The 13272-nt window shown below is 44.9% G+C and overlaps 1 protein-coding gene across 1 annotated transcript; it reads right to left on the bottom strand.

Moving 5' to 3' along the window:
* Nucleotides 1–1798: 1798 nt before the first annotated feature.
* LOC133020572 (uncharacterized) lies at nt 1799–9915 on the bottom strand. The gene is made up of 14 exons (XM_061087180.1): nt 9575–9915; nt 8317–8466; nt 8147–8233; nt 7950–8060; nt 7774–7854; nt 7528–7662; nt 6789–7402; nt 6350–6677; nt 5337–6141; nt 4972–5193; nt 4567–4853; nt 4242–4367; nt 3979–4146; nt 1799–3867 (listed from the first exon to the last, which is right to left on the bottom strand). The coding sequence occupies exons 1-14, from the start codon at nt 9701–9703 to the stop codon at nt 2635–2637; spliced, it is 4476 nt and encodes a 1491-aa protein (XP_060943163.1). The 5' UTR covers nt 9704–9915; the 3' UTR covers nt 1799–2634.
* Nucleotides 9916–13272: the final 3357 nt, after the last annotated feature.

The following is a 13272-nucleotide window of genomic DNA, read 5'->3' as shown; positions in this document are numbered from 1 at the left end:
TTAGCGTTAGCCAATGGAAATGCTAACATATAGAGGAACTACTACTGACTTCCTGCTTCTTCAAGACGCTCAGTGTCACAACCTATTCCGGTCTTTCTGTCTATAGATAGCATCTGTGAAATAAGTGGTTACCATGGCAATGCACACGCATGCATGTGGATGTTGGAACAGTCTCGCCTCCTCTTTACGGATCTGACCCGACCATATTAAACACTAAAACAACTTAACGTCGTATTAAATCTGAAAACGTAAAAAAGGAAAATGGCCACTTCATTGATGTAATATATCAACAATTAAAACTCTTTCCAGAGCCTGCACCTCCTCTGCAGTACTTACTTCTCTCATTAAACGACTCGTTATTGATTGTTCCTGAGTTTACATCCTTCTGAGCAATTATTGATGAGAGGAGACTCAATAAAGATTCTTACTATGTTTCCAGCCATCGATTTAATAAAGGCCCTGTATGAAGGTGAGCATCCACATTCCGCCCCCCCCGCTCGCCACGGACAGAATATGAACACCACATTACTGGAGTGAAGCCTGCCAGTAATCTCATAACGCTATGAATCAATGCAGCTATCAGGTTTGAGCTTCTTCATCACGGAGGAGCTGGAACCGGCTGCTGTGATGGATGCCACCGGACATAAAAGCACCGTACATAACTGCAAATCAAGTGGACTTCAGATGCTGCCAAAAGGCATGCTGGGTAATATTGTGTTGACCATAGACTGTTTATTTAGATGCAGTATAGGTCATAAACCCCACCTCCTCCATGTTAGTAGCTGTGACATTGACAGCAAGTAAAATATATTTTTCAAATTTTTTGGTCTCTTTATCAATGTTTCCCGTAAGTTTGGTTTTAATTAGTTAATTGATGCTCAGGGGTAAAGGTGACTGTGCATTTTGCTGTAGCTGCTCTAAAGTGTTGGAACAGTTATTAACCGTTTTACATTTACATGTCCCATACCATATTTAAGGTCAAACTGAAGACCCACGTGTTCTCTGAGGTTTCTGACTGTTGGTTTTACTAACTCTTTAGCTTTAATTTACCTTATTTTAATGTGTTTTTAAGTTTTTGGTCCACTCCCTTTGCTCTAAATGTTCTTTATGAATTAACTTGACAATTCAAACGGGGTGAAATATCATGACTTGATGCTGCCTAATTAGCGCCCTAGCAGTCAACCCATGAGAACATTTCATTAGGATAAATAGACAATGGAGGATGGAAGAACCCAAACAGATCAAACCATCAACAGAGTTTCCTGCAGGTTTCAACAACAGATAAATAACAATGATCAGGTTTTGTGTTGCTCCGTGTTCTGTCCACATCCTCTCACCTCACTGCCCCCCCCCCCCCCCTCCATACCGTGGTGGACCTATGTTTAATTCCCTGATTGTCTTTGAAGTCGGCCCCACTTTGCTTTTCTCCCGTCCACTTTCCATCCTCTCCTGGCACTGCTCACCTCTCTTTTCTTCTCCACACCTTCCTCTCATCCCCCCCCGTCCTCCTCCCCTCTGCTCTTATCACCTCTCAGACTGCCTTCTCATGCCTCCCTTTCTACTTCCCCCCTCTCATCTCGCCGCCCCCCCCTCCTCCTCGCCCCATGCAGCCACCCGGGCTCGCTGTGTACCCATGCATCACCGTGACCACCCTGCCTGCATCCGCTGTTAACCCCCCCCCCTCCGGGAGAGCTCACCTGCGAGCGCCGAGAAGAAAGGAGGAGAGAGCAGAGAGTAATGGAAAAACAAGTCTGCCCCCCCCCCCCTCCGCTAAAGCTGGGGAACAATAGTCTGTTTGGGTGGGGGAAGAAAAAGGAAAGAAGGAGAAGAGGGGAAAAAAAGAGGGGAGAAGAGGGAAAGAAAAGAGAAAGAAAAAGAGAGGAAATGGAAAAGACATGGAATTGAAACTGATCCTGGTGCCTGTCAGATGTTGTAGGATGCATTTGTTATTGTATTTATTAGAGTAATATGACCAAAATGACACTTTTTGGTCATACTCCACTTTGCTGGAGTATGGCATAAGCAACTGTGGATCCAAGGGTTGCTGGATCGATTCCCGTCAATGACCTAGTATTATAAATCTCTTAAATGTCACTTAGTTACTTTATATTGGTCAAATGTTCAAACAGTGGGTTTGTACTGCTTGTAAGGCTTGCATAGAGCATTAGGAAAAATAAACAACATAGTGATGTAGAAAAAGTATATACATTTATTATAAAAAATACTGGATATCTTGACAAAGAGAACCATAAACAACAGTAACAGTGAATGAATGAATTAAATAAATGGACCAACAAACAGACAAGATAGAAAAATGACCTCTTTTTGTTGTTGGTAGGTAATAAAAAACTATATACATACAAAGAATTAAAGAAATCCTCATGTATTGGCCAATAAACATACAAAAAAACTAAAACCATCAAGCATTAAAGGATACAAAATACTGAACTATTAGAACACTCTCTTTTAAAACTATATACATACAAAGAATTAAAGAAATCCTCATGTATTGGCCAATGAACATACAAAAAAACTAAAACCACCAAGCATTAAAGGATACAAAATACTGAACTATTAGAACACTCTCTTTTAAAACTATATACATACAATATTTACACTATTTACAGAATGAAATTATTTCTTTGCTGCCCTCTTCCTCCGCATGTCCTCCAGCCACTGGTCATGTGGCATATCAGTTTTAAAAGGACAGTATATTAATCCATAATACTGATGATGGCCACTTTCAGGATCCCGGGGCTGGTGACACTGACCACATTTGTTTTTTTCTCCTGTCCTATACCGTTTTCGTGCGGTTGGGGTGGGGAGGGGGCCAGCGGGAGCAATCAACCTAAATGCAGGCACTTTTGGGGGCAAAAAACCAAATGGGCCACTAGAAGGGGTGGTTAGGGGGACAGCGGGTGGATGTGTCTGCCTCAGAGCAGGCAATCCTAGGCAGACAACCTTTGGAGGCTGAGGAAGAAGAGGATGTTCAGCAGGTGGATGTGTCTGCCTCAGAGCAGGCAATCCTAGGCAGACAACCTTTGGAGGCTGAGGAAGAAGAGGATGTTCAGCAGGTGGATGTGTCTGCCTCAGAGCAGGCAATCCTAGGCAGACAACCTTTGGAGGATGAGGAAGAAGAGGGTGTTCAGGTGGACGAACAGATTTCCTCTTGTCCACTGCCTTTCCTACTGTCCTCTGTGGCAGGTGGTAAATATGTTGAGGGCCAAGCAGTAGGGGTGCAGCAGTGGGGCGTGTCTGAATAGGTGGGAGAGGCACCGTGGCAACGGGAATGGTGGGGGGCAAGTTGACCCCTTGCAGCAGGATACGGCATTCCTGCCTCTTCAGGCGCTTGTTGTGCCATTGAATGAGGGTTGTCTGATTTACCTCAAACAATTGTAATGCCGTATCCTGCATTACCACACCATTTCCCAAAACCAGCTGCCTGATTTTTGTGTAATCATTGATGATGAGAGTCCATCTTGTCAGGGAATAAGAGCCCTGGTTTTTAGGGCTCTTATAGAGGCTGCACAATTTGATAAAGATGGACTCGATCAGGCGACAACAGTCTGGCCACTGTGCAGGGGATCCTGTTGACCCTAAGACACAGCGTGTCGTGCTCTCCACACCTGGTGTGAATCCATCTCTCTTTTTGGAGCACCTGTAGCGTCCTGTTAGCAGGCGACTCTTGTGCCGTGCCGCATATTCAACCCGCTGGCGATCATATGGCAGGAGGTTCTGCCACAGGGCTACAATTGTACTGGCCTGCAGGTTGGTGAGGGTTAGGCCAGTTTCAGTTCTTAGCTCCACCAAGTAATCAGCCAGGCAGTCCACGCGGTCCATTCCAGGAACACTCCGCTCATCCACTGCCTGGTAAATATAAGAGTACATCAAAATTAGCACAAAAAAAAAAAATACACAGTAGCTAATACAAAAAAGCAACATTCCTGTCCCAGTGTAATTCTTCACCAAAAGACTCACCAGATGTTGCCTAGGTCCTGCTGGGGTGGTGGTCGGTGATGCAGAGGAAGCTGTGGCTGTGGCTGTAGGGACAGTGGTCGAGAGGGTGGTGTGGAGAGAAGGCATGGAGGCTGAGCTGGTGGTGACGGCTGATGGGCCAGGCAACTCCCTGGTCAGAAAATCTAAAGCCTGGGAAACAAAAAGAAATAGAATAGAAATAAAAATCCATAGCATACCACAAGTATAACAGGTTCTGTGGTAAATCGTACCAAAGAAACACTCACCCGTTGCGCTACAGCAGCAGTGACTGGTGGGGATCCTGATGGACCAGCTCTTAGAGCAGGAGAAATAGTTGCTGAAAGGCTGGAACCAGCAGGAGGGGCTGATGGGACAGGGTCCTCATACTGAATCTAGAAATAAAATGTAATTTAAGTAGAGTGTTTTATGCTGTTATAAATTTGTTCATTCTCCAGATTTGTATCTATTGCATGTTATTTTTTGTTTGTTTCTTGATAGCACTGCTACATATTTTACTTTAAGTGTAATCATAACACAGCAACAATTATCCACTGACATTGTACGGTGAAAGAAATGTGATGAGAATATTACCAGATGATGCTCAGATGCTGCTGCAGTGGAGCTACATCCAGGCCTAGGAGGAGAAGCAGTAGTGTGGAGAGAAGAGGGAGTTGAAGAGCTGGTAGGTGACGGATCTGAGGACAGGTCCAGCAGCTCAATGGTTGGGTCATACTGGGTTGGGTCAAGGCCTGCATTTTCCAGCTGTTCCTCAAGGCAGACATCCTCCAGCATCTTATCGGTCTCCTCTGAGTCAGGACGTACATCCTGCAGGGCCCTTCCGGTCTGACGGTAAAGGTAATCAATACCTATTAGCTCCCCTGGGACAGACAAACAAATAGGGAGAGGAAAATTAGCTTTCAGAAATTTAATCAAAGAGGTTATTATATTTCATGGATATGAAATATCACCTCATCCTGGTGGAAAGGTTAAACTCACCAGTGTAAACAGAAGGGGGCTGAAAAGATTCCACAACTTTCCTTCCAAGCACCTTGAGACTGTAGGTGTTGGCACACTGAACAAGGTCCCCTGAGTAACAGAGCAAGTCGGGAGGCTTGCCTGCCAGGGATGGTGCCAGGGATGCAGTTTGACGGTCCTGGTTCCAACGATTAAGCCCTTCCAGGAGGTACAGCTGGAAGTTAAGGCTGTTGGCACTCGTCCCTTAAGAGAGAGACAATGTGACAAATAATGTTAAGTAGAGTTTTGCCAGTGTTAGTACTGAACAGGATAGTAGTATAATAATAATAATAAAACGTTGAACCCTATATATTTAATCTCATTTATGTATAGGGATTCATACAGACCTGGAATGAACCTGTTCACGTGTAAGTGGAAGGACTCCAGTGATGTGGACCCTCGAGCACACCTGTAGTTAGGCAGAACGATGCCCTCTTTGGTGGTGGTGCCTGTCTGGGTATAGAGAAGCACACCCGGTACATCCTGAATGCACTTTACATGCCTCCTCTGGACACGCCAGATTTCCTTCATCCTCTCCTTGTCCAGCAGAGGGACACCAAGAAAGTCGCTGCCCTTCAACCCCATCAGCTCATTGAGCAGGCATTCAATAGAGGTGATTGTCTCCTGCTCTCCCCTTGTCTGCCTTCTGCAGTGCATGGTCAGTTCGTCCTTGGTGATGTGAAGGTCTACCAATTGGTCAGTAATGCCCGGTACACTATCCTGGGCCAGCTGTGCACGCTTGGCTCGCCGCAGCAAGGCAACATCTCTGCTGTCCCACTCAAAAATGCAGCTGGACAGTTTGGCCATGAAGGTGGGGTAGAGAGGATGAGCATCCTTCGTACAGCCAGATGCCAGTCGCCTCATGAAGTGGTAAATGTCTAACCTCACAATGAGGTCTGGCCACCCTCCAAATCGCTGTTTTAATTTGGTCTGTATCGTGCCCTCCCGACAACATTCACAGTCGACGTACAGTACCTTAGGAGGGGCCACACCAGCATTCTTGTATCTCTGGATGAGACCAGCTGCCATGTTGTCCAGAGCTGGACCCTCCTGAGCAGTCAGGACACTGATGAGGATTTGGCCCACCTCATTGCTAACAGATGTTAGCCACAAGGCCGTCCCCTTTGCAAAGCCTGACAGCTTCTTGGTGATCTGTGATGCAAATAAAGGACAGTGAGTAATTAAATATGTTGTATATGTGTGATGCTAGTATAATTAAATTAGGTTACTTTTATTGAACAAAGCATATTTATATTTCACTTCTGTATTACTAATGTTATAATTTTGACAAAGTGAGGTTATAATGTAGAATATTGTTATAATAATAATAAGAATAATGTTTACAGTCAAGAATATTAACCTTTTTGGTGGAGTCCATTTTTAGGATACTTCCAAAGGTGCATGTAATGCTAGCCTTGATGTGGTCCAGCCTGTTCAAAATGTCTCTGCCATACACAGTGAGCATCCACCTGTGAGAGGGGATAGCTAATAACTCAGGCGGCTCCTGGAACGTGAGAGGGAGCAGGCCTTGCCGCTCAGAAAAGTCTGTGCATTTAGCAAAGTACTTGATGAGGAACTGAATCCACACCCGACTGTGGTTTTCCCTCAGCTGCCTGACAATTCGGGAGGGGCTGTTACCCAGGGCCCTCTCCCTCAGAGGCACAAGCACCCGTATGTCAACAGCAAATCTATAAAGAAAACAGGGGAAAGGGGAGACAAAAATAAAACCAGCAACTTTGAAGTGTGTTTCAATGACAAACAAAGATGTTGCATAAGCGAAATAATGTCAGTATAATAACCTTTGAGTCAGGATCGGACTGAAGTCCATCCGTGTTGGCATATCTAGCTGGTCCAATATTTGCTTGCTGCTGGAAATGTAACTGGTCTTGCATGCACTGCAGAACAGGGTCTCAGTAATTAACAGGTAAAAACGGTCCACATCCAGAACCTTGCGGCATCTCTTGTGGGCTCCATAGCCTGTGAGCTGTTTGCTACAAGCAGGACAGGACAGTTTCAGCTTCCAAAGGTGGTACGGCATCCATACGAGAAGCTTGTGGGTAAAAAAGCGCTCTGGAGCGGGGACCTGGTGATATATGAGTGCTGGTGTTGGTGGATCATACCACAGCTTCAGGTCAGAGCGCAAACGATTGTTTTTCCACAGAGCTGCTGAAATCCATTTCTGGTCCTGAGCTGGTATAGTTTTCTTCAGCTTTGCAGGCAGCCAGCCAGGTTCTGAAGCAGCAATAGCAGCAGCAGACATCAGATGAGCAGCCAATGGCTCAGGGTTAGGGGTAGGATGTGCTGAGGGACCAGCCACAGATGTTGCAGCAGAGGAGACACATTCATCAGAGGCAGAGTCCACAGGGGCAGGAGGAGCAGAGGAGGTATCCAAGGAGATGGCAGTTGACACTCTCTAATTTATAAATCACAAAAAGGCAAGTATATAGACATGATTATAAGCTACTCATGAAGGAGGCTTGTTTCAAGTTGAATAAAATATCGGTGTTAAGACAACAACTTAAATGAGGAGTTTCTCACAGCTCCAGTAGCAGCCGATGTGACACAGGAAGTGGAGGTGGTTGCAGACACAGTAGAGGGGGGAAGAGACAGAGGAGAGACAGTCTGAATATAGTGCCTGGGACTGTGGCCAGGTGACGGGGTGCCAGTTGTGGTCTAATTGAAGAAGAGGACAGTTTACACGAAAATAAATAAAGTATTGTGTCATAATTAGTTATAACAACACAGATAGTAGAAGACTAGACCATTTCATCATATCTGTAATACCTTGATTCCACGCTGCCAAGCCGAAGCCAAGTTTGGCTGTGCAAGCGCACCATGCGATCCACCGAACCGTGGTTTTGTGAACTGAAGAGAAGAAAAAGTAACCTTATGTGTAGCCGTTTAAAATGTAAACATATGCAAAATATAAACATTAGCTTCAGTATACCCTCAATACTTACTGATTCCAAACGCAAAGGTGGCTTGCGTAGTGGCTGCCCAGGTGTGATGGAGGGGGATGCAGATGAGGGTCCTGGTTGTGGTGTCACCGAAGAGGACACAGAGACTGATGGCTACAGGTTCCAGGAAATTAAAATGAAATTCAATAATATGTAATACAACACCAAGACATTGTAATATTATGTAAGACCTCTGATACCTTCTTTATATGGAAACCACAGTTACATGTCTGTGGCCCTCCAAACAGAGACCTTTGACCCCTGAGCTGCAGTGGGCATTTCTCAATCTGTAATATTGATGGTGAATTGTAATATTATTACTTTGCTTTAAGTGTAATGATTGTACACATATCACTTCCTCCAATTCTACCTTCAGAAATAGATCGTGCCACTTTTTCTGGCGTGGCGCCGGCCGGTTTCCTGCATCAGCGGGCCAGGCCCCTTCAACAGCAAACCTACGCAGACGGGACATCCACTCCTCATCACCCATAGCTCTGTGTTTTTTGTCTTTGGAAGCCATCTGAAAATAATAGACACATTCAGTTTATACAAGTATATACATGTGAGAGAAAAAAAGAAGAATCAGCAAACTTATCAGCAAATTGTAACACATTTCAGCTCATTGTATAATATAATAAGTACTATTCCATAACTGCTTGTATTACAATTGGTTACAATACAACTTTATTATTATTTGATAAAGATGCAAAGTTTAACCTTGTGTTAAATTATAATGATGTTATACACTACTGTCATAAATATTATAATAATGTACAGTGGCGGGAAAGCGCCAAATGTGGACGTGCAGTTATGAAAAGCGCCAAACGTGGACGTGCACAATTATGAAAAGCAGCGGATGTGGACGTGCAGTTATGAAAAGCGCCAAATGTGGACGTGCAGTTATGAAAAGCGCCAAATGTGGACGTGCAGTTATGAAAAGCGCCAAATGTGGACGTGCAGTTATGAAAAGCGCCAATTGTGGACGTGCAGTTATGAAAAGCGCCAAATGTGGACGTGCAGTTATGAAAAGCGCCAAATGTGGACGTGCAGTTATGAAAAGCGCCAAATGTGGATGTGCAGTTATGAAAAGCGCCAATTGTGGACGTGCACAATTATGAAAAGCAGCGGATGTGGCGCGCATACAGATTTAATAACGTACAGCGGTTTGAAAAGCACCAAGATTGACCGGTGAGTTTACAAACGCGAGTCAACGGCCCGGTGTCATGGCCGTCTCTCGGTGTATTATATTAGCTTACAAGATAGCAGTCTGAGTCAGGTAAATGACTGTGGCGACGTCAACAGCGAGTGAGTGAATTAACGCTGGACCGGGCCGTTTGTCGGTGTAATAAATTAGCTTACAAACTAGCATTAAGCTAGGGCAGTCTGACTGTGGCGACATCGACGGCGAGTAAATGAAACGGCGAGAAGTCGCGCATTTTCAATCCGCTGTCATGGCCGTTAGCTAGCAGTAAGCTGTGGCTGTCTGACTCAGGTAAATGACTGTGGCCTCATCAGCAGCGAGTGACTTTACGGCCGTTGCGTTCAGTAGCGAATGTTCAAGTTTCTCGGTGTAAAAAGTTAGCTTACAAGCAGTCTGACTAAGTGAAATGACATTGGCGACATCTTACCTTTCCGTAGAAGTAAATCCTCACTTTGTCGGATGAAGTAGAAGATACACCGGCAGCTCCGGAGGGGGGGGGGAGCGAGGATGCGCCGAAGTGAAGAGTGAAGAGGGGAGGGCCATGGGTCATGGTCATTGGCTAAAGGGTTGGCTTTGAACTCGAGTGACGTAGTGACGTCGTGACGTGCTTAATGGAGAATGGACCCCACTGATTGGTTTTTCCCTTCCGTACACGGAGCGACGTGATTGGACGAGGCGACAGCTAATGGACATAGAGCTTACTGATTGACTGTCAGCCACAGCAGATACTGAGACGTGATTGGACGAGAGTAGACAGGCTTCCACTCTCCCGGCGGTGCGGCAGACTCCGTGGAAATGAAGTGAGCGGGAGCATCACATCGGACGCACAGTGTGCTGAGTTTGAATGCATTTAAAATCTCTTTTGTAAACTGTACTTTGTGGCTTGTGTTATGAGTGTGTCATGCTGAGAAAAGAATAACAATGTGGTGGAGGGCAGGAGAGCAGGGCAAGTTCAAAAGTTCTGTTTGAATAGGAAGAGTTTTCTGCTCAACTTTAGAGGAAAAGATGCAAAATACATTTTACCACTCATCGCCATTCTGGGATGAATATGAGGATATTATAGCTGTTTATAGAAATGAGTTTGTGTTTCATGTATGAAGAACGCAGCAGGAGATTAAAGGCCGGCGCATGCTTCTGCGTCGTCAGGGGCCCACAGGCACGCAGCTGTAACGCAGGACTCATTCATGGTTCTCCAACCGTTGCGCGTGTTGCCATGCAATTCCCCGCCAGAACACTAGGCGCAGTAATGTTTTTTGTCGAAGTCGGCTCTTCTTCGTGTGTTGCACGAAGAAGACCGATTTATTTACATCGCCACGGCGGCTCCTCAGAGCCTTTTACTGGCGGAAAAATCCGCCGGTTAGTGACGGGTTATACAAGGGGACATAGTGTCGGATCTCTTCTGCTGAGTGCTCTTCTATCTGGTCCATATTCGTTCTTCTAAATCTTCCGTGGTTTCCGGGCATGAACCGGAAATGCGACTCCGGAAATGATGTAGTCAGCAGACCAATCACAGCCCTCGCGGCCGGGTGACGCTTGCGGGGCTTTGCCGTCTAGTTAGAAAAATTGGCCGACGCACGTAGGAAGGGCCGTGAGGGGCCCGGGAGGGCTCTTGCGTCTCCGTTCCCGTGAAAACGCAGAAGCATGCGCCGGCCTTTAGTTTCCTCTGCTGTGGAGATCACCTGTTTTTATTTACAGCAAATCAACACCTAGGATGTCCCATATCAGAGTGAATCAACAAAAACTCTTGAATCACGTTTTTCTAGACGAGACATTTGCATTCCTTTTAATTTTCTTTTTCAGATTGTCCTCCTGTAGTGTTTTAGAAACGTCATTAATGAGAATGAGTTCTGTGGTGAATCTCCTGTTTTCTTACATGAGCTCATTTGGATATTATCTGGAGTATTTACTCGAGGGCCGGCAGGAGAAAGTCCACAGACTACTCCGAGTTCAGTTTAGGTCTGAAAGCAGCTTACTATACTGCTTTAAAATACTATGGAACAGACATTTTCACCAACAAGGTGAAGTGTGTAATGGTATGTATGTGCACATGTGGTGTAGTATCCCACATGGAGCCTGGAGGCCTGTCTCAGCCTAACAAGCCGACCAGCCGCTCTCCGGATGCTGAGGCAGCATCTGTAACGTTCTCCTCAGCCTCTCCAACACACACGGCTGTCTGACTAATGTCGGGAGTTTGTTGTGAGCCAAATGAGCTGAGTCTAATGAATTAAAATTAGAACTGTCGGCTCACAGCAGCAAGATGTATAGCAGGCAGAGGATGCATGTTTACGGCTGCAAGTATAATACGTCTGTTAATAAAGTAAACTCGCTTAAAAGTTTTCGGGTTTTTTAATGCATAAAGATACTTGCTCTCAAGATCCTGTGATACAGCAGCATTGTGTTTTTATTCCTGTTACTTATAGGATTAAAAAGATGTATTGCTGACTTTGAAAAATATTGACATGACTGTGACATCCTGAGAAAACATTCAGATGTATATAAATAATAGGTTTAAGTAGGCAGTGATGGATGACTCGTCATATCGCTGTTCATCCTTCGTCCTTTCGATCATTGTTAGAATTACTGTTGACTATGACTGACAGTTTCTTATCGTCTCATGTCCGCTGCTGAGGATTGATTCTCCTGTATTCTCTGAATCTACAGAACACAATGTTCTCATCTCGTTGTGTATGAATCCCTGCAGGACTCATATGATTACACAGACGTTGTCTAACACCTCTGAACACACAAGAACAGACTTTCACATGTTGCAATATAGCAACAGTCTTTTTTTTTTAACCATAAAGCTGCTATGATTGACAGTTTCGCAATAACACAGTGTCAAGCATCACAAATTGATCGTGTATGGAGTTTGACTTCCAGCTCATAACATGCATGCAGCATGCAGACCACACACACATGTATAATGCTGCTACTGGTGACAGATATAAGTTTTTTAACATTTCTAGTGCAAAAGGCTTCCATAAAATGTTAAAATTTTGCCCAATGTAAGAGTCAAGTCAGGTGGAAGGAAAATGCCTCTGAGCCAACAGAGAAATACTTGGAACTTACCGGATCAAAGAGAAACAGGAGACAACGGAGAAGATGGAAAAGAGAGAAGTGTGGAGAGAGAGAGAGAGCAGAAGTTTGGGGAGATGAGGTGAAAAGAAAAAGTGGAGCAGGGAAGAAGGAAAGCGGAAGTGGTGGAGACGGACGAGGAGATAAGAGAGTATGTGAGCAGAGAGGAGAGGTGGATTATATGGGCGAGGAGAAGAGATGTCTGGACTTCAAAGACGGAGCACACTCTATAGTGGACCACCTTTTCACGGAGACCGCCTGCCAAGCGCCGGCTGAGAGACGGACTGGGAGGGACAGTCGGGCAGGAGCGGCGAGGAATGAAGAAAGAGGAAACGCTGGGCTCGGAGGGAAAGTGGGCGATGGGCAGAAGGAGGGAAATGGAGGTGGAGAGGAACTGTCAAAGGAGCAGCAGAGGTGGTTTTAATCTGTTGCCGACATGTATTTCCATAACAATTTTCACAACTTTGAGTCGACGTGTCCTTCGGTCACGACCCCCCCGGTATCTCATGCAAGCAGCTGCACATCATTTCACATTTGTTTCTTCAACACCAACCAAACCAAATATTTTTCCCCTCAGACAACCGACAAGGATTTGTGTTTTCTCATATATCCTGGCATCTTATCACAGAAAGGGTTCATGCATAATTTATCTGCACAATCACTGACCTTATTGCATTTGGGCATCAGAACTATAACGTTGTTGGATCGTAAAAAAAATAACATGGTTCTGTAAAATGCAACAAAAGAAATTGTTCAGTAGTTTTTGCTTGAACCAGCTGACAAATCATGTAGATGGAGGAAGTGGATTACAAGATGAATCCAGTGAATGTTCTACAAGAGCATAATCACCAAAAATCACATTTAATTGTTAATTAATTGATGCAAAAATAGCTTAATACTCCCTCTGAAAGATATCATAAGTATTATAAAAACCAGGTGGACACCTACGTGCATATCTCAGAAATCTTCAGCGTCACACTTGGCTTGTGTGTTGCTCAGGGCACAAGACACTTTAGAGATGATTTAAAATAGCTGATTCTCCACTTCAGG

This window comes from Limanda limanda, chromosome 15, assembly GCF_963576545.1.
Source record: "Limanda limanda chromosome 15, fLimLim1.1, whole genome shotgun sequence".
Lineage (NCBI taxonomy): Eukaryota > Metazoa > Chordata > Actinopteri > Pleuronectiformes > Pleuronectidae > Limanda > Limanda limanda.
This window is presented reverse-complemented; position numbering and strand designations above follow the sequence as displayed.